Raw genomic sequence first — 21,969 nt, 5'->3', positions numbered from 1 at the left:
CCTGGCCTTTCTCTCATCCTTTGAGCGGGAAATGAACCTCAGAATGCTTTGGAGCTGTGGCATCCCAGCTCCTGCAGGCAGCCCTGGGAAGAGGAGTGTTAATAACAGCAGCATAAAAACAAAAACAACCAGCAACAATTATAACGGACCTCTGCTTCTAGGTGCTTCGCATGAATCAACTTGTTTATTCTTTGCAATAACTGCAATTTTACAGATGGGGAAACTGAGGACAAGTTTTGTTGCTTACAGACATGCAGCTAATAAGTACTGGAACAGGGACCCAGGCTTTTAGCTGTCAAAGAATAAAACTCAGAAAAGGCACTACCAGATGAAGATGAGTGGCCATGGGCCAGCTTGGCAGATTGGATGGGGGCAGCAAACCCCTGGTTACCTGTCCCGGTCTTGTGTGAGCCTTCTTGGTGCCCATCCCTCCCCCTACCAGCGGGAAGAAGGGGGACCTACAGGCCTATAGGCTCTAGATAAGAAGAGCTCTTGGCTCCCAGCGTCCTTCCGTCTCATCAGCTCTGCAGGTGAAGCTCTTCCTTTCTTTTGTTCTGATTGACTGTTTATGTCCTGGAGCCAGATGTGTCCACAGCAATTCAAAGCCAGCTCAAGATGTGCTGAGAGGGAGGGCCAGCTGTTTTGGCCCTTCGTGGCCATGCAGCGGACTCGGGGGTGGTAGTTGTAAAGGAATGAGTAATCCACATCTGACGAATTGTTCTGTGACTCCCCGACTGAGCACCTGTCCCCCCTCTCCAACCTCCGCCACATGCTACATGACCTTGGGTGTGGCAGAATCACTCACGCTAAGTGTGTCACTTTGGAATTGGCACTTGGACCCACTTGGATGTAGGTTGTTTTATTTTCAAGCAGAATCAGATGACAGCCGGATCTGTGGCTCCTGCCAAGAATGCTAATGGAGGACTGATCAATGTGCCTGGGGGCACCAGGGACACTGGGTTGGGGAAGCTGGAGAAGCCATATGCTGCAGAATTCTGGGAGGCCACCACCTCCTTTCCCTGTCTCCCTAGTCTTCTTTCGTCTTAGCTGGGCATCAGCCTCGTTGGCTGGGGAGCATGGAAGTTGTCTTTATTTATCTTGACCTTTTCACGTAAGTAATTTTTATAGTTCCATTAACTAGTAAGACCATTTCAAAACCGCCAGGCAAAATATTACCATGAATGCCTCAGGGACTTCTGGGTCATCTTGGGTGGAATGCTAATAGGAGTTAGAATGGATGCAGAGGGCTCACTGTGAGAGAGGGACAGCAGACAGGGCGCCTTGGTCAGGGGAGGGCCAGTGCTGTCTTGGCGGTTTTCTTGTGGAGGAGACCCCAAGTCTGACCTAGACCCCTTAACTTAATGCCAAAATGCCTGTGTTGGGTCTTGGGCTGCTTATCAGGGCTCATCCCTGGCCCAGAACTGCTGCTCTAGGCTCACACCTATATCTCAGAACACATGTGGCACGCTCGGTTCCTGCGCATCTGTGGAATGGCTTCTTCTCCACCTTGGTATATAAATCAGTAAGCCCAGAAGCCGGTTGCTACTGCAGTGGTGCCCAAGACTCCCAGAGCTGGAAGGAACATTTGGATCATGTCCTTCAACCCCTCCATTTCACTGACAGAGAAACTGAGACCCAGAGGAGGGAGCAGGGTTGGCAAACCCATGACTGATCTGGTGCTGGAACTCCCTTATCTCAACTGGGGGTCAGGGTGGGGGGTGGTGACACGTGGGGAGGAGCCTGTTAGCATCACAAAGTTGTGGGCTTAAGCCTTGTCTCAGCCCCTGGGTCAGTTAGGGTCCTGGCGAGGAACAGAAGACATGGTCCCGGGGAGGGGGGGGGGGGGGAGTTTGCTTGAATGATTAGAGGCATCCCCTGCTTATCAAAAGTTCGCCTTATGCTGTTTTCCTTTCACCAAACACTTTTACCTTAGGACCTGTTTTTGCTAACGGAAAGAAATCCAGAGAGGAGTTTTACTTTTATGAAAAATGGTGAGAGTGAAAATAGTGCTCAGTGTTGGTTTTGTGGCAAGTAGTTATAAAGTCAGCGTGCACCCCGAGGAGTCTGAGTGGTGCCCCAAGCGCCTTCCGCAGGAACTCCATTTAGCATCTCAGCGGCACGCCTGCATAGCTTTGAATTGTGTCTGAGCATCTGTGCTTTATCTCAATTTCATTTTGTGTGTCTGTTGGCAAGAGGTGGCATAAGGTATCAGAAAAGCCCAAGAGGTGATTTTTTGGGTCAAAATTTTTTCATATAAATTAATGGTAATTGCTTTTTTGCCTCATGCCATTGTGGCTCATGAAAGGTTTCTTAGGAATGCTCTATTTTCAGGGGGCAGGGATTGTATTTCTAAAGGCAGGGGAGGGGATAAGGCAACCCATAGGAAATGGTATAGGATTTGGGGCTAGTAAGCAAGGGGGGCCACTCCACGCTTGGGCTGGAAGAAGGGTCTCCCCCACCCCCCTGCCGACACCTGAGCTGTAGGGCAGAAGACCACCACTACTGCCAACCCCTTGCCCTCCCGGCTTCTGCTGGTATTTCCCATTGGCCAAACCCATCCAGAAGTCAAAGGGCAAGGAAGCCCATTAACGCAGTCCATGGAGGTCTGCTTCTCCGGACGCAGAAGGGTCCGGAGGGCCAGATGGCGACTCTGCATTCTCAGGGGGAGAGAATTCATTCTTGAACTGTTTGTACAGGAAGTAGAAATACACTGTATGTCTGTGTAAATATTCTGTGTATACCTGTGGTGTCAAAATTTCCTGGGAGGAGTGATTAAGAAAAAATGTCTGAAGTAGTTTCCAGAGATTGAGGGGTTGATGGTGAAAACAAGGTTGAGAAATACTGATCTCGCACATAGCTCTGGGCATTTGCATGGGTTCTTTAGGCCTTCCTGCGTTGATTCCCAGCCATAAAGAGAGTAATTGTGCCTGCCTCAAGGGTGAAAGGGCGCCACAAGAAGCCAATGCCCAGCAAAGAGAAAGGACTCATCACTTGGCTTTTTCTCACCGCTGTGAGTAGTGTCTACCTGAGCAAGACCACCGGCTGCCACAGGAGGGGTCACTAAATCCCCCGTAGTCCTTGTCCCCAGCCCCCAGAGGACAGAAAGACTAAAATAAAGGGCCAGCTGAGCATTTGTGGCTGCTGCAGGGAACGCGTCCCAGCTTGATGGCCCCTTGTGGCTTTGCATGAATGCAGAGTACTGCTTTAGAAAGGAGGCTGGGTATCAACGGGTGTTTGCTCAGCACATCTGGGGTTTTGTTTCATCTTTGGATCATACCTGGGAGTGAGGAAATGATAGAAGAATAGAAGGGGAGGAGGGACCTTTGAAGTCCCATAGTCTGATTTCCCGCCAGACCAGGAATCCCTAGAGCAGAAGGGCCCCCTCCCCACAGACCTTTATTTGCCGACGCAGGCAGCTGGTGGGGTTTGGCTCAAGAGCCGGTTTGCCGGGTGCCTGGGTGGCTCAGTGGGTTAAGCCGCTGCCTTCAGCTCAGGTCATGATCTCAGGGTCCTGGGATCGAGTCCCGAATCGGGATCTCTGCTCAGCAGGGAGCCTGCTTCCTCCTCTCTCTCTGCCTGCCTCTCTGCCTACTTGTGTTCTCTGTCAAATAAATAAATAAAATCTTAAAAAAAAAAAAAAAAAAAAAAGAGCCGGTTTGCCTGCCAACCCCTCCCCTATAGCATTTGTCAATTCTCTGTGTTTGGCTTGAGTGTCCCCAGTGATAGGTTGCTCCCTACCTATAGAAACAGCCCTCTGAACTGCTGAGCCCATTCAGGTGTTAGAAAGTCTTGCCTTGGGTTAGGTCGCAATCTGCCCCCCTTAGGATAGAATGGCTCTGGCTGTTCAGCTGATTGTGACCTGCCTCCTGCCCAGTACTTCCTTCTCCAGGCTAGACAGCGCCCTCACAAGTCTCAGCCTCCTGGACCTCATGGCTCCTCCTTGACCCTCACGGGTCACATGTCTATACCCTCTACATCCCGATCCTTTTCTCCTGGCTTGTTAACGTCCTTTGGGAAGGACCGACCCTCAGAAGAGTCACCACCAGCCACACATGGAGTATCAGTAAGGTATGGCCCATAGGGAGATCTGGGGATACTTAAGACTCTGGATTTGATCTCAGCTCACAGTTTAGCTGTGGAGACCAAATGAACCCAAGCTAAAGGAGGAAGTGGCAGGAGACCAAACATGCTGTGTACCATCAGCTCCCCACCCCCCCAACACACAAACACACAGTTTGTCATGGGATTCAGTGGAAGGAGAGGCCTCTGGGCCAGTCAGGGGAAACCTCATGTATATAGGGGGATTCTGGTGGGAAAGTATTTTACCTCCATAGATGTGCAAACTGGGTGGCTGAAGCCTTCCTCGGCTCTTTGTGGAGCTGGGTCATGGGGGCTACACCCGGCCTTGGTGACTCAGGCGACCCAGGGCCAGGGAGCCTAATGGAAGCATTTTGAGCTTCCAGCTGCTGCAAGGTGACATGATGGAGTCAGAGTAGCCCTAGAATTACCAAATGATGTTCGCAGTAGGAGCTTTAAGGGTGATGTGTTAGAGTGCCCTTGTTTTCTAGACCAGAGCGAGGAAGTCACCTGCCTAGAGTCCTATGGCAGGTCCTACGGAGCTCAAGCTCACACTCAGCTCTCCTGTCTCCTAATCCAGGGCCATTTCAGAGACCAGGGTTCTTGTGATGTCAAGAGTACAGGTTTACTAGGCCATAGAGAGGATTGGGGCTTTTGGGCCTGAAAGTGAGGCTAGGGCAATGGCAGTGATGCAGGCATTTCCCCGGTGGTGGTGGGGGCGGGGGGAGGTTGGGCTGGGCCAGGTGAGAACTCCTGATGAGTCTTAGCTGAATGGGACTTCATAGACCTCATCTGGTCTGGTCTCAATTTACAGGTGAAGTTGCAGGGCCCAGAGAGGAAAGTGGGATGCTTGATACCATTGAGATGGATGTGGGTAGTTGCCAACCCAGATCCCTCCCACCTGTAGCTGGGCTTGTTCTGAAACCCCACAGCACCATTGCTCAAGACACCCAGCCACCCCAGTCCCCCACGGCCAGAAGCAGCTGGAGCCAATGGGCGGGGCCCTGAGATTCGGTGACTTCTCTGTGCCTGAGCTTGGGGGAAACAGCCATGCCCTCCCTGCATGTGCTTAGGGGTTCTCTCCTGGGGCAGATGACTCCCTCCTGGAGACCCACCAGCATGGAGACATCTGTTTCAGGCAGCGTGAGAATTTAAAAGTGTGAGAGTTTAAAAGGCTGAGTAGGAAGTAGCCTCTGTCCTCCCAAAGGCCAGAGATTCATAAAGGAAAGACACGTGCTGACTTGCTAGCTCCCTCATGGTGTACTGGGATGGCCTGCGACAGAGGTGGAGTCAGCATGTGTTGGAATTTCTGAGGCTGGGCACATAGTAGGTGCTCAGAAAATGGTAACACACAGGAAGCAGTGATACGTGGTAGCAGCTGTCAGCTGTTGTAGGCATTAAGTCCAGACCACATGGGGCACACATGCGTGTGTGTGTGCGTGTGTGTGTGTAAATAATCATGGCAGCTCATGCTTACTGAGTACTTACTGTATGCCAGGCATTGGCCTTACCACTTTACGTGTATTTCATTAAATCTTTGCAACAGCCTGTCCCCATTATACAGATGAAGAAACTGAGGCATGAGAGCCTAGATAACTTGTTTATTGTCCTATAATTGTTAAACTCAGGTCATTACATCATTGACCACTGTGGCCTCCCCCACTGGGCTAGAGACAGGGCCACCTTCCAGCATTTCATTCCTGAGCAGGGTTTACCTGCAGATCCCTACAGCCCTCCCCATGAGTCTGGGGTGTCAGTGAGGGGAGAGAGGGAGATAGCTTGTGTGTGGAGACCCCCACCTTGAATCTGAGGACTCCCTAGTGAATAACAATAGCAAGACCCACACAGTACTTACTAGACCCCAGGCACTGCTCTGGGTGCTTTGTCAACTGCTATAATCCTCACACACAGCCTGAGGCCCGTCCTATCACTGTCCCCCACTGAACAGATGGGGACTGACACGGAGATGGTGTGAACTTGCCCGAGGTCTAGAGCTACTAAGTGGCATCCCTTGGTCCAGACCCAGCTTTCTGGTATAGTCTTTGCTCTGCTGCTTCTCATGAAAGATGCCTCTAGCTCCCAGATGTTGGAAGCGGGACTGAGGCAGGCAGGTCGGTGGTGGGAAGCTGAGAGAGCAGAGGTTTGACTTTCTCAGTGGGTCTGGGAGAGGGGAGGTGGCTGGCCCTCAGTCACGTGGTGTGGTGTCAGAGGCAGCTTCTGATTCCCTGTCCCCAACAGCAAATGGGGGGACAGCAGTGGGAAGAGGGACTCAACAAAATGCCCCTGTTGAGAGTTACAGGAGTCGGGGAAGGGAGGGGCTGGGGTGGCAGAACCCTAACTCAGGGGTTGGGGTCAGAAAGAACTTAGGAGGCCTGTACAGTTTAGGAGGGCTGCTCTGTCCCTGCAGAGGGACTACCCACTGTTGGGCTAGTGCAGGGTTTGGCTTAGAAATCAGGAACCCCAGCCCCAGGGAGGGGTGTGGGTCTCTCCTCCATGCCTCCTCGGGAGAATTTCCTCATAGCACCAGGAGTATAAGCATGTGGTGGCCCAGTTGCCAAATCCAGCCATTGGAGCCTTGGATATTTGCTATCAATATTTCATGCTTCAAACAACACTGTCTAAACAACACCTATAAAATATGAATGGATTGAGGTTTTGACAAGCAAATAGCCCAGGCATAATCCCAGGGCGATGGGGGGGGGGCAGATAACAAGGTCTGGAGGGACCGTGGGGAGAGCAACATCATCCCCAGAGCCAGGCCCAGGGTTTGTGGGACAGCTCGTCTCCACACATCGGTCACTGGGAGTCAGCATGCTGGATACAACAGAGTTGACCTGCAGGGAGCTGCTTGACAGATTGTCCTAGGGGACCCTGGTTTGGGGCAGAGACCAAGGGAAAAGATGGTGCGGAGCTTCTCCAGAGTACCCGAAGGCCCTGCCCCTCCAGGGGTGCAGGAGATAGGCCTATGGGCAGGTCCCTAGGGTGAGAAGGACCAGGGAGAGGCAAGGGTTGGCAGGGTCCTTCATCCTTCCTCCCTCCTCCCTTGAGCTGCTCTGAGCCCCCTGCAGGACATCCAGAGTGTGTTAAAAGAGCTTCTCTGCTTTCTGCCTTCTGCTCTTACCCTCCTGGGGGGTCACCAGCAGTCTCTGTGCTGTCCCCCTGGGCTGGCTCTCCCAGCCCCTGACTTGTCGGGGCAGGAGAAGGCATCCAGTTGGGTGAGAGCAGATCTGTGGTCTTGGACATTTCTCCCCTCCCTTTTCCTTCAGGAGGCTCATCCCCAAGCTCCCTCCTTCTTGGCCAAGAGACCACACGCTGTCCACGACATCACAAACACTTGGGCCTCCGTTTTTCCATGCATAAAATGAAGGGGTTGGACATGGTTTTCTCTGAGTTCTCTTCCAGCCCTGATAGCTAGCAGGTTCATTGTTCACTGTCTACCTCACCATTCTCCAACAGAGCCCCCAGGGCTCAAGGGGTCTCTCTGTGCCATCAGATAGCAGCAGGGGTGTCTTGAGCTACTCTGACAAGCTGATGGGAGGGACCTAGCCGGGGAGCACGTGGGGAACTCAGCCTGTGGGGGTGCAGATAAGGGAGAGAAGCAGCCGAGGCTTGGAGATGGCCAGGCTGAGGTGCTGGCCTCTGATAGGGAGCCCGGGGATAGACATCTGGTGTCCAGTGTGTCCTGGGCACACTGACCCATTTGAGTTTGTTTGGAACGTCCAGTGGAGCAGGGAGAGCCTGGGAAGCAGGAGTGGTCAGACAAGGTCTTACCAGCAGCTCACTGTGGCTCTAAGTGGAGCTGGTCACTGGAGCCAGAGGCCAACCCAGTTCCCCAGCAAGAAATAGGTTAGCTGGTAGGCCCCCGCCATTCCCCGGACCTCCAAGGCAGTGGAAAACTTCACAGACCAGAACCTTCCCTGAGAGCACTCTGGGGACACGGGTGCTAGGGCCTTCCCCCAATAGATCCCCCAACCTGAGGCCAGGCTGACTCCCGACCACTTACCAGTGGGGCATCTGAAATGGCTCTCCTGGATGCCTTTGCACGGGGGCTTGGGCAAAGCGAAGGCAATGGCTTCAGCATCAGCATCACACCAACCATAAAATGGACTTTGTTGTCTAACCTGACTGTGGCCTCTCAGTGGGCATTCAGGCCAGGTAATGGACATGGCAGTAGAGTGGGTATTTGGAGGTCACTGGTTGCCCCTCAGGACTCAGCACTGGGAGCCGCCTGTTTCCCGTAGCCCAGGCCAGTTCTAGGCGGAGAGAAGGTCTCTCATTGCTTGTCAGAAAAAAGCACTTCATCCAGATCCCGTCTAAGAAATTGACAGGGTCGATGGGAGCTGCTGATTTCCCGAGCTTACAAAATTGGCCTGGGTGGCAAAATGGGGGTTTTCTGTAATCCTTCACTGATGGATTAGATGGTGGGGCAGATCTCTCAGGAGCAAAGGACGACCTTGAGAACGTGCAGATGTCAAAGGAAGAGAGAAATAATCCCCCTTCCTCAAACTGCTGCCAATAAGCCTTCTTGGCACTGGAGGAAGTAGATGGAAAGTTTGCTCTTGCTGCCTCCCGGCTGAGGAAGCTGCAGCATTTGACTGCGTGATAAGAAATTGCCAGGCACTTTCTAATTACAATTATCATCATCGTAGATGTCTCTCTTAATTACTTTCTTATAATTAGCTGTTGCTTTTTCCTCAGCGATTGTGTACTTTGCAGATTTGCTGACATTTGAGAGCCCCAAAATAGGGGCATTTGGGGAGGAGGGCAGGAAGGTGGAGGAAGCACGAGAGGAACCTGTTCTTTGCAGGCAACCTGATAAATTTGGGGACCTTTGTAGAAAGAAACTGGGGAAAAGCAAAAGGTGGACATGACACACTTCCTGAACTCATGGGAAAGAGAGCAGGAGTGTGGGTTTGGGGCCGGGGTTTGGGGAGGGTCTCCAAGTGTTAAATCTTGGAGAGAATGTTCTTGAAAAGCTAAGACTGCCCTTTCTCAGGCTTGGGTTTCCTTTTAGGAAATGAGGCTGGAGTGAAGCACACTCTTGTTGGATCCATTTCAGAGTTAATTAAATGACGCGGGTCAGGAGTAGCTTGATTTTCCCCAAAGCCAGTGATGCATTCTGAACATCCCTGGGGCCCCAGGGGATCATTACGAAGTGGTTTATGCTCTTTGACCAGATGGTTGGTTTTCACTGTCTGTTCCTGTGCTTCTTCCCTTTCTCCTGGCCCCCTGCAGCCCTGTGTACAGAGGAGTGTGTACATGGCCGCTGTGTTTCCCCGGACACCTGCCACTGTGAACCCGGCTGGGGAGGGCCTGACTGTTCCAGCGGTGAGTCTGGGGTCTTTGGGGCCCAGGAGGTCCCTTGGCTGTGGCCTGAGGGGAGGGTGTACCATGTGCATGCTGAATTCTTTGTGTTGGCCTGGAGCAGCCCAGAGGAGTATGGATGTCAGGGAAGAGGCAGCCCTGCATTTATGTGGTGTACTTGGGTGGAGGTCTCCAGTGGCATGGGTGGCAATGGTTGGTGGGGGTCTGGAGGATCATCATGTGTTGCATTTGTTGGGAACTGTGGAGAATTTGTACAGCTCTGACTCAGTGAAGCGCTTCTAGATATGGTCTGTTAAGGGGTGAAGTGAAATTGAGATGCTCTTGGGACTGACAGACAGGGCCAGAGACTGCTGCCTCCCGCAGCAGCAGGGGGCATCGTGTCTGCCATGGGGCTGGCCTCCAAGAGGGTGGGGGGCACCCAGCAGCTGCTCAGGGAATTCTCTGCCAAGAACCCAGCTGAAGACAACTCTTGCTCTTCTGGCTCATTTCCCCTAAATGCTCCCAGATGACCCTCTTTCCATTGGTACATTTCGCAGTCAGTGGTTGGTCAACATTATGGTCTCCTAGGATTTTCAAACAGGCTTTGATTAATGCTGAAACCCAGTTTTCTTCCTGCTTTGGGCTGGGGTAGAGCATCTTTTTTATTGTGACTTGAGTAGATAACCTATCTCAGCCGATCCATTGGGGTCTACCCCTTTGTGTTTACCTATCTTTGGGAGCCACCACCCTCTTCCCTGTCCCAATGTAACCGTAACGGTCATGAAAATTGAAGAGGGGAATGGTGGGTCTACGTTGGCCCAGTGTGGTGCTCTTGCCCTTTTCCACTGTCTCCGCTGGGTTGGAAACATCTGGTTATGGTCCTTTTTCCCAAAGGCTTTGACCGGAGCCCCCGCCCCCCGCCTGTCTACCCAGCACATGAGAACATACCCCCCAGCAAGGATACTGGATGTGATTTTGTTTTGAGCCTGGGCAATTATCGTGGCTCGGGGAGTCTGGGGTCTGTTTGGGGGACTCAGTAAACTCTTCAGTGCACTGGGACCTCAGGGGACCTCCGCCTCCCACCTGTCTCACTGCTTGGAGGTAGGCTACGCTGAGCTGCGGGGCTAGGAATCCCTCCACACAGCAAAAAATACACTTGAGAGACATGGGAAGTAAAGGAATGTGTTGCACCTATCTTTCTGTGGACTCCAGGAAACATGTGGGCTAGAATGTTCACGAGCTTGTTTCCCTTCCTTGTCCATGTTTTGTGTTCTGTAACTTCGCCCACCACGAGTCCTTGATGGAGAACTAGCTTGGACTAGGGGAGTCCTGCAGGGACAGGTCTGCTTGCTGCCTGCTGGGATTATAATGTCAAGGGTGGCCTGTTGGAGGTTAGAAAGACAGCTTGAGTCTTGGGGACCCTGAGTGCGTATTAGCCACCGATCGGTTACAGGTGTGTTCAGTGCTCCATCTATGCTGGACTGGGCCAGGCCTGGGGTGGTCCCTGGAGGGTCTTTCCAACATGGTCTGTGTCTTTCAGGGTTTCCCTTCTGGTGAAAGAAATGCAATGAAGAAGGCCCTCGATTGAGCTGGAGTGTTTAGAGTAGTTGAGAGTAAATCTTGCCCCTCGAGTGAGTTTACCAAACAGATAGGGAAATGGCCTTGCTAGTTACCAGGACAACATGGGACTCCCTAATTCCCCCATCCCTGATTCCAAGTCTGATGACTTGGTGGTGAGCTCTTTCCCCGGTGAAATCCATTTTCATGGGCTAAAACGCCAGCACCCCTAAGTCGATTCAAAGGCATGGACTCTTGAACCCATAGGAAGTCCCAAGAGATGGGTTCCGATCCTCTGCCAGAGCCAGCACTGAATAAAAGGAATTCATAGACTCTCACTTTCAAGATCATTCAGAGCCCTGAAAGCTTAGATGTCACCAAGAGCCTTCCAACTTCTGCTTGAGTCCCTCCATTCACAAGGAGCTCACTGCCTCCTGTGAAAGTTTGTCCTGATTGTTGGAAAGCTTCTCCTTCTGTTAACTGGAAATCTGTCTCAAGCTTTTACCAGTTGGTTCTCACTCATGGTAGAGTCCAGAGAAGGATGATGGATTGCCATGACTCTCCTCGCCATGTCTGGAATTTCTCCCAAGTTCAGTGGACAAGGCCACGGACTGGCTATGGGAAGATGTTGATCAAAGCGTAGTTGATAATAACCACTGTGGTTGCATCGCAGAAACCAGAGTCCCCTTCCATGGCTCAGCCCTTTGGGTATTAGAAGACAGTGATTACTTCCTTCCCCAAGTTTTTATTCTCTAAGCTGCTTTGTTTCTTCTCTGACGTGGTCTGATCTACTTTCCCTGTCTGGTTCCTCTCCATTGGCTGTGGTCTTTATTCCTCTTAAATTAACATTCCTAGGTCTGACCACAAAATTGTAGGCTGGTATGGAAAAATAATAATAAAAGTAGGTACTGTTTATTGAGTTTTACCATGCACTAGGCACTCCCGTTCCCTCCTCACTTAATCTCCACAATGACCCTATGGAATAGGAATTATTATTAGCCCTGTTTACAGATGAGAACACTGAGGCACACAAAGACCAACAAACTTTGCACAAACACACAGCTAGTAAATGGTGAACCTGGGACTATCCACCAAGCAAACACCGGATTCCCAAACCTGAACTCTTCATGATCATGTCCTTCCTCTAGATGCTTAACCCGTGTTGATACAGCCTAAGGTTAAGCTAGGTCTTGGATGAGAAAGCTGTGTTGCTCACAGGAGAAGGCAGGATCTGCTTGGAAGATGTGGCCCTGAGATCCTGTTCTGATGGTAGATGCATCAGCCATGGGACACCAACTGTGACCAGGGGCAGTCCAAACAATTTGAGCCTGCTTGTTAGGGTGTCGCTGGATGCCTGTCTTCCTGAGTTGGCCTTCAGGTCTTTGGGGGCCCATGCCCATGTTTGGGGGGGCTTCCTGCTCAGTGCACTGTGTACCTCTGGAGATTTCTGAATGGGAGCTGCCCACGGACATGTCTCTACATATGGTCCCCTGGCAGGGAAGCTTGGATTTTTATTTAACTGAAAGCGTCATTCTTGTTATTTTTTTTTTTTTCCTGATTCTAAAAATCATACCTGTTCGTGTTAGAAAGAAACTCCAAAGGGCACCAGAATCCCACAAAAAGTTTAGACACACACACACACACACACACACGCATTTGGGTGGTTGCCCTCCCTGTCCTTTCTCTGCATATTTGCCCTGAGAGCTACGTCTGGGTGCAACTTTGATAAATTAGATCATGTCTACGTGCTGTTCTGTAACGTGCTTTTTAAATTTAACTTTATGTCACGCACTGATTTCTTTGTCAATAAACATGAATCTCCCTTTAAATTTTTAAAGACCTTTATAGAGTTTTCTTCTGTGGATTATCGGAGGTATTTGACCAGTCTCTTGTTGATGGGCTTTTAAATTGTTTTAGGGGTTTTCCCTTTTGGAGGCCCCACCATTCTGTGTTCGGGGTCCTTGGGGCTTGTTGATTTCAGAATTTCAATTTTTGTCAGAGTTTAGAAATGTATGTGATGACTCTTCATCATCTATACCCCCGGTGGGATCTGGGCAGCCCCTTGGTATGAGACACAGTAATAATTCTGAACAGGACTAATTCTGTCTAGTGACATCAAAGCAATACATAACCACAAATCCATTCCATGAAGATCTGGCATGTAAACGAATTTGGTGCTGAGCTTTAAGACCATTTTTCTTTCGGGCTTTTTAGGGATTTTTGGATTGTGGGCAAGGGCCTCTGGCCCTGTGTTTAAGAAAAAAAATGCTGCAGTAATTCTTCTCAGGCATATATCTTTGCCCATTTGTCCCGATTTCTTCGTAGGATAAATTCCCAGAAGCGGCAAGGAGGGTTATCAAGATCCTTCAGCCTATTGCCTGCCCTGCCTCGCCCTTCATGGCTGCTGAGGGATTTATGACTTTGACAGTTGTGAAGGGGACAGATCTTGTCCTGGGGTGGGGTTGGGAGACTTTTCATTCTTTTCCAGACTTACAACCCCATAGCCTAATTTCTTTAAGGCCTGGACTAAATTCTTTCTGCTCCATAAAGAAAGTGAGGTGATGCTGATTTGCCTGGCGAACAGGCACATAAGCTACTGTGGATAATTCCAAGGTGTTGGAAGGACCAATATGGGGAAGCAGAGTGGCTGCTTGCTTGGTCATAAACCTCCATCCCATATAATAACGAGGAGTAGAAGGATGAAATGTCAGTTTATGCTGAATAAAGACGACAGAGTGACTGTTATTAAATTGCACTAATCTCACAAGTGGAGATAAAAAGAAAAAAAGTTTTCCTATATTGAATATCTAGCTTTTTAAAGTAATTAGGAATATTAAAGCACTGACAATGATTGAGATAGAAACATTATTCATAACTTTTATTTCCGCACTGGGCACTGGTCCAGTGTATTTCATTTATGAGGTTTCAGCTGTAAGGAGAAGGACGTGAGCCAATTCCTAAATTAAATATGCCCTGTTAACTTTTATAAATGATACCCAAGAATCAACTTGGAAATTTAAGTCTTCATTGTATTATTTAATTATTGTATTTCTTGGGTCCTGCTTCTCAGCTTCCCGTCCCGTGGTGCTTTGCGGTTTGTTTTCGGGTCTCTAGTGTGGTGTTTTGGCTTGGGTCTAGGGCCTTCCCAGAGCTGCTGGGGTAGACACGAGAGAGAAGTCTGCACCTCCACCTCCCCACTGTCCCCCCGCCTTCTCCCATTCTTAGATTCCACTAAGATTGCACGTGTTTCGTCCATGTGCACCAACCAAGTGCGGGAAAGTAAAAGCTCCCTTACTACTCAGTGTCTCTCTGTCTGATGACGCCTCCCACCACCCCACCCCATGCTGGCATGAGGCAGGACCGCAGTCCCCGAGTAATGAAGGCAGCAGGAACCGCGTTGGGCCGCCACCAAGAGTAGCTCCTGCCAAATCACATGTCTTCTTATCTTGAATGGTGTGTGGGACCCCTGGCTGACTTGGCTTCCAGTTATCCTTGCAGATGAAAATAGAACATTTACCAGCTCAGAAATCTGCGCATACTTCCAGACTAGCCTGGGATGTTTAGGTCCGTGCTTTTCAAACCTAAGGTATGGGTTTACTAGAGTTGTGTGTGCTGGTGTGTGTGATAAAAGATGCATAACAGAAAATTAACCTATTTTAACAATTTTTTTTAAAAAAAGATTTTCTTGAGAGTGTGTGCACAAGCAGGGGATGGGGTTGAGGGAGAAGGCAGACTCCCCTTGCAGCAGGGAGCCCAACAACAGGGCCGGATTCTAAGATCCTGAGGTCATGACCTGAGCCAAAGGCAGATGCTTGACTGACTGAGCCACCCAGGCACTCCCCATTATTTATTTATTTATTTATTTTTAAAGATTTTATTTATTTATTTGTCAGAGAGAGAGAGAGGGAGAGCGAGCGAGCACAGGCAGACAGAATGGCAGGCAGAGGCAGAGGGAGAAGCAGGCTCCCTGCCGAGCAAGGAGCCCGATGTGGGACTTGATCCCAGGACGCTGGGATCATGACCTGAGCTGAAGGCAGCCGCTTAACCAACTGAGCCACCCAGGCGTCCCGGCACTCCCCATTTTAACCATTTTTAAAGATACAGGTCTGTAGCATTAAGTACATTTGCACTATTGCACAATTACTATTTCTATCCATCTACAGAACTTCCTTCATCTTCCCCAAATGAAGCTCCATACCCATTAAACACTAGCTCTCACTCTCCACTCCCCTTAGCCATAGAAGCCACATTCTATTTTCTGTCTCTAAGTATTTGATCATTCTAGGTAGCTCGTATAATATCTGTCTTTCTGTGGCTAGCTTATTTCACTTAGCATAGTATCTTCAGGGTTCATCCATATTGTAGCATGTCAACTTCTTCGCCCTATAAGGCTGGATCCTATCCTATTGTCTGTAGATTCCATTTTATCTGTTCATCCATCAGTGGAAACGTGGGTTGCTTCTACCTTGCGATTACGGTGAATAATGTTGCTAGAACACAGGTGTACAGATCGCCTTTCTGCTTTCACTTCTTCGGTGTATATACTTCTTTGGATCACCGATCCAGAAATGCATCAGTGGATCATGTGATAATTCTGCATTTAATTTTTTGAGGAATCACCATACCTCATTCTATAGCATCTGTACCATTTTACATTCCCACCGGCAATGCCCAAGGATTCCACTTTCTTCACATCCTTGCCAACACTTGTTATTTTCTCTGGGTTTTTTTCTGATTAAAACAAAACACATCCCTGTGAATATTTCATTGTGGTTTTGATTTGCATTTCCCTAATTAGTGATATCAAACATCTTTCGTGTGTTTATTGACTATGTGTAGATCTTCTTTGGAAAAATGTCTACTCAAGTTCTTTGCCTGTTTTCTAATTGGGTTGCTTGTTGTTGACTCGTAGGAGTTCTCTATATATTCTGGATAATAATCCCTTATAGGATGTATGATTTGAAAACATTTTCTCTCATTCCATGGGGGTTGCCTTTTTGCTCTGTTGATTAGGGTCCTTTCATGCACGAAAGTTCTCATTTTAATGAAGCCCAGTTTATTTATTTTTTCATTTGTTGCCTGTGCTATTGGTGTCCTAGTGAAAAAATCATTTGGATTGCCAAATCCAATGTCATGAAGCTTTTCCTCTATGTTTTGTCTAAGAACATTACCATTTTAGCTCTTGCATTAAGGTTTTGATCCATTTTGAGTAAATTTTTGCATATGGTGTAAGGAAAGTGTCCAGCTTAGGTTTCTTTGCATGTGGATACCAAGGTTTCTGAGCACCATTTGTTGAAAAGAATTTTCTAAAGATTTTTGAAGCTATGGAGTTTAATTTTTTCACCATGTAATGGTACATTAGTTATCTGATAAGTAATTTTAAACACTGCTCCTTGTATTAAAACAAATAAAAATTGGTTATAGAATTAAATGCAGAATTGGTATGCTTTAAAACAAAACAAAAATGTGATTATTTGAGCCTTTGGTGGACCTTTCGCAGCTATGCCACCAAAACTCCCTGGGAACAGGGCTAATTTAGGAGTAAGGTTTGGGAAGCGGTAGAAAAATGCAAGAAGTCCATCAGCAGAATTAGATCTCCCAATGACTGTTTGCAAGGATGGTTGAATTAAGATATCAGGCCCTAAACCCCTTCCCCCCCCCCTGCATTCTTGGGCATCTTCCCTCCAGCCTGCTGGGCTGTCTGTGCCCCCCCAACCCCATCTGTGTCTGGGTTCCTTTGCTCTGGGTTGGCATAAAGCCTCTGTCCCAGCTCATACTCCCTTGTCTCAGGTGTTACAAGGTCTTTGCATTTTCTATAGTGCTCAGTGCTGGGCCCTCTGTGGCCGTGAGTCTTATGAATCTCACATTTGCTGTTTTCTTGAAGATCTTTTCACATACCTTTCCATTTAACCACCAGTTCCTGGAATAGAATATCTGAAAGTATGGCCTGGGATCCTGGAACCAAAACCAAGATCTCGTGATTTAACCTGAAACCATTGAATCAAGAGCTAGGAGGGACCATGGAAATTACTGGGTCTGCTTCCATTTTACAGATGGGCAAACTGAGATCCCTAGAAAGGAAACTGCTTCCGGGGTGATCCAGGGAGGTCGTGGCAGAGCTGTGACTTGATCCCGGGTCTCTTGACTCCTGTGCCTTTTGTCTCTCTCCAGCTGCTGTAGGAGTTCAGGGCTAGAGTTATCTTAGAGGCAGCTGGATCTCATTATACCAAAGCAAAGAGGCCAAGTTGTTCTATAGACTTTTGTGCTGATGACCCAAAGGTTCCCGACCCTCTCGGTTCCTTCTTAGCTTAGGCCTAGAGCATAGACACCTGACTATAGGGCAGCCCAGGGCACTGGGATTAGAAATTTCCAGAGGGAAACGGGGCTAATTTAGAAATAAGGTTTGGGAAGCAGTAGAAAAATGCAAGAAGTCCATCAGCAGAATTAGATCTCCCAATGATTGTTTGCAAGGATGGTTGAATTAAGATATCAGCCCTAAACCCCTTTCCAACCCTAGGTGGCTTGAAGAGTACATCAGGGAAGAGTTCCCATCTCAGTGGCCCCTGGACATACTTCTCACTGATGCACGTGGATACGCCACTGTCTAGAAGCACAGAACATGAGGGCAAAGCAAAAGTACAGGATGTGGGCTGGGGTTCCTGCCTCCTGGGGCAAGAGGCACCTGGAAGGACATGGGCAGGGCTTGATGGGGGAATGAGCGGGCCAGCTACATAGGTCTGCTGCCAAGGGCCACACCCAAAACTTAGGGGATCTTCCTCAGTGATGGATGGGGTAAGGAGCCCGAGGGAGAGTAGTGGGAGAGGAGAAGGAAACCTGAGGGGCCACAGAGTCTGAGGAGGAAGGTAAATGGGGATTCCTGCTCCCACCATGCACAGATGCCCCACGCAGATGATCTCATTTCATCTCCTCGTGGCTCAGAGGGGTCATGCATGTTATCTCCATTTCACAAAGAAACCAAAGCTTGGGAAGTAGAGTAGCTTCTGGTCTTCACCCAGCTAGCAAGGGGCAGATTAGAACCCAGAACTGTGTTTTTCCCATAGCTCCAGACTGCCTCCAAGGAAGTAGAAGCCCTGTGCCATAAAACACAAGAAAGCTGGCTTCAGGACATACCTCTGCCTGGGTGATCCTAGTTAAGTCCTTCCCTCTCTGTGAGCCCCAGTTTTCTCCTCTGTAAAATGGGAAGCTTGGCGTGGATATTCCACTCTTAAATCCCATGATGCTCTGTTTCTGGGAAGTCACAATCTAGTATCACCTAATCAAGGGCCCTGGTGACCTTCCTACTGACCTCTGGGGAGGGAGTCTCCTTCCCCCCTGCACCCCCCCCCCCCCCCGCACCGCGGCCCTCCTGTGATTCTCTCTCCTCATTCTGGGACCTGGGAAAGGAGTGGGAAGGAGGACAGCCATGGGTGGGGGCAGCTGCGTGACTCACATCCTCACCTCCCCCGGTGGGGTGGGGGGGCTGGTTTCCTGGGGATCCTTGGCAGCCTTAGCTGGGAGGGGGTGTGTGGAGGGAGGCTGCAGCTCCCCTGGTTGGTTGGTTGGTCGTGTTTTCACTACGCTGAGCCGGCTGTCAAGGTTAAAGCAACTTCAGATGAATCACCACAAAGCAATTACACTTGCTTTTTCTCTGCCCAGCCTGCGGCCCCTCTCAGAACCGCCTGGGCGGCCTTCTGCCGGCATCTGGTGCGCCTATGGGCCTCCCCGGGACAGTGGGCTCCGTGTCAGCAGCGCGCACTGGGGCGCAGGCACTGTGACAGGAACAGAAGGGAGGGGCGGATGCGGCAGCAAATGCTTTTTCAAGGTCTATGCGTGAGGGAAGCTGCTATTCACCCCAGAATTCTAATTTCAAACAAAAAAGAAGTCCATGGCCAGGGCGACAGGCCCCGCTAGCTCCATGCTCTGTGTCCCTTGAGTTCCACTTAATGCACGGTTACTGAGCACTTGTCAGATGACAGCACTGCCAGGGGTCCAGGGCTGAAGGGGGACGGGGACTTAGGGATGTGGAGGGCGTGGCCCCCAGCCTCAGGGAACTTGGAGCAGGAAGCCAGAGCTACTAGCACAGAGAGGAGGGAGTTGGAAGAGTCTCCAGAGAGAGAAGGCTCTGGCTTTCATGGGGGAGTAGCACCTGGATGGTTCAGGAAAGCCCTCAGGGGGAGGGTGCAGAAAGGAAGGGTATGTGCCATGCTCCCATTTTAGATGAAGAAACTGGGGCACATAGAGGTGGAATGATGGCCTGTGGTCCCACAGCTCGGGAGCGTCACAGGTGGGTGTGCCTGGCCTTTTTCCACAGACCACTGGGATTAAAAAAAAAAAAAAAAAAAAAAAAAAAAAAGCAAGAACCAACTCACTTGTTAGGGGCCTATGGTGGAGGCTGAAAGAGACCTCAGCCCAGCGGCTGCCAGAGTCCTGGGGGGCTGGGGGCTTCAGGGAAGAGATGGCAAGAAGGCAGATTTGCCCTTGGCTGTCACCTCCCCCCAGCCCCTGCCTTCCTCCTTTTAAGACACCCCCCCACCCCCCACCCCTATTCTTGGTGGTGTTCTGGAAGCTAGTGAAAAGGTTTATTTCCTCCTTTCCAGAGTTTCTTCCTTTTCTGAGGTGCCTTTCAGGAGAAATGGGGAATGAGAAACAGATGCTGGTGTGCTCTGCCCTCACGGGGACCCAGACTGTTGTTTGGGTGAGGATGAGGCTGGATGGGGACAGCCTGTGGAGACCCCAAAACATGAGCCTGAGGGCAGCTGCTCTGCCTTGCCACATCTCTACCCCAGGACTGGCTCTTGCTCCTGTGATGATGCTCACCAGGAAAGGAAGGGAGAACTAAGGGCCTCCTTCCCAGGTCTCAAGGAGGCAGACCATGGGGCAGTAGGGGTCATGGAGTACCTCTGCCGCCCTGAGAGAGGTCAGATCCTCAGGGCTTCACCCCATCCCCCTGTACCCCTGTGCCTCTCAGACCAGGGGACGTATTGGGACCAGTCCCATCTGAGCAGGATCAAGGGTCAGGAAGGTCTATGTGGGCTCTCCCGGAAGTCGGTTTTTTGTTTGAGAATTCCAGAAACAGGGTAGCCTGGAGCCTGTGTGAGCTGCGTGTTCAAGGGGGCTGTCGGAGGGTGGGGAGCGGGGAGGCACATTCTGCCAGCCTCAGCTCTGGCCATCTGCTCCCTGAGAACAAAATTAATAAATAAGTGACACACAGGGAGTCTCAGGAACTGGGGGAGAAGGAAGAGGGTGGGAGAACCCGCGGAGAATGTGACAAAAGCAGAACAGAACGGCAGCAGCCAAGCTGGTATCTTCATGTGGGGTTGGCAGGCAGTGCCGCCAGCCCTCCCCGGCCCCACTCAGGCATGAAAAGGACACCGTGCCCACCCTCGACACATACACATGTACACACACACACACACACACACACACACACACGAATGCACACAGGAAAGCACACGACCTCACTTCCAGGATGGGCGCGTGGGCTGAGTCTCCATGGGAAACAGGCCCTCTGGGAAGAGAATTATGAACTGTGCCATCTTGGCCCCAGCAGCCTAGAGAAGGATCTGGAACTCTGACAGGGAAAGGGAGGGAGCAGGTGGGGTTGGGGCATTGTCTCTGGGGCAGCCCAGACCTGCAGCGTGCTGAGCATCCCTGCAGAATGGGGATTAGATCTCTGATCTCACCTTATCCTACTTGCCTGGGGAGGTGGGGATGACCGCCCTTGTGATACAGATGAGGAGGCTGCTGTGCTGTCCCCACTCAGTAGTATGCCCCCCACGCTGTGGGGCTGAGGAAGAAGTGGCATTTGAGGCTGAAAGGGAGGGAGTTCTGGCTTTTGCTCTCACTTAGGCTTCTGTCCTAACTCACGTCAGCACTTACTGTACATGCCATCCTAGTTGTTATTCATGATTATTCATGATTATTCATGATTATCCGTGATTATTCATGGTTACCCCCATCTTTCAGATGAGGGAGCAGAGACTCAGGGAGGTTGAGGACCTGGCCTGAAGGCACTAAGTGTCAGAGTCGGGATTTGAACCACACATGGGAGGTAGGGAAGGCATAAGAGCGAATATGGGCCCGGTCACTTTCCTGCTCCCTTTTGCCTGCTGGAGAGTACCCTAGCTCCTCAGCCAGGCCTATAACACTCCTCTGGGTCTGATGCCTGCCTAGTTCTTAGCTTCATTCACCATCACTACACACCACCTTCTCCCTGCCCCACATTCCTTTCTGCACTGACCCTTTTGCTCTTTTGCTTTTAAAGCTCAGCTCAGGTGCCATCCTTCCTGTGACATTTCATGATTCCCACACCTTGACTGTTTCCACACAGCCAGTGTCCAGGGTCCATGCCACCCTGGACAATCAGTGTTTGATTACGTGTTTGCTGTCCTCTCTGTCTGCATCCCCTGCGACCTTCCCCGTGGCAGGGCCCAGTCTTATCTCTGGGAATCCAGGACCCCGAGTGCCTCAGGCACGTGGGGGACACTCAGCACAGCAGTCAGTGGGACCCAGTGGATTCATTCTCTCATTTTATCATGTTTGGGTTCCTCTGGATGATGATGTCTTGGTGGCACTTGGACTAGGGAAGAGTATGGAGCTCCAGGCTGGCTGCTTAGGAGATTTCAAAGCCAAGTCCCTTGATCTTCCAAAAGTTCTCATCTGGTATCTCCCCAGTGGGTGTTCTCAAGGATTGTGATGTGAGGCCAGGAGTCAAGTTGGTCCTTCAGAAGAAGCAGAGATCATGTGTAGCTGGGGGAGTGGGGGAGATGCCAGAAAAACATGGGAACCAGAGCTCGAAGAAGGATGAGATTTGAAGTCTCAGTAGTCAGGTACAGAAAGAGAGGACTTCCAGGCAGACAGGTGTGCTTAAGCCAAGCTACTGCCTGGTGAGCAGGTGGGGGAGGGGAACCAGGGTAGGTGGGGTTGTACTTTGACCTCAGCAGCCCAAGGAGCTTGGACATTATTCCACGGGCCTTGGGGAGCTCCTTAAGGCTCACTTTTCATCAGCTGAATTCTGTTGTTTCCTCATGG

General features: G+C 50.3%; 1 protein-coding gene across 20 annotated transcripts in view; it reads left to right on the top strand.

The window, feature by feature from the left end:
- The window catches only part of MEGF11 (multiple EGF like domains 11), a 343,613-nt gene that overhangs the window by 156,813 nt on the left and 164,831 nt on the right, over nucleotides 1-21,969 (top strand). For all 20 annotated transcript variants that reach the window (XM_059180860.1, XM_059180847.1, XM_059180846.1 and 17 more), the window contains exon 5: nucleotides 9,313-9,405. In XM_059180860.1, the coding sequence (XP_059036843.1) occupies nucleotides 9,313-9,405 (93 nt within the window). The remainder of the gene's footprint in view (nucleotides 1-9,312; nucleotides 9,406-21,969) is intronic.

The sequence above is a fragment of the Mustela lutreola genome, chromosome 7, assembly GCF_030435805.1.
Source record: "Mustela lutreola isolate mMusLut2 chromosome 7, mMusLut2.pri, whole genome shotgun sequence".
Taxonomy (NCBI): domain Eukaryota; kingdom Metazoa; phylum Chordata; class Mammalia; order Carnivora; family Mustelidae; genus Mustela; species Mustela lutreola.
This window is presented reverse-complemented; position numbering and strand designations above follow the sequence as displayed.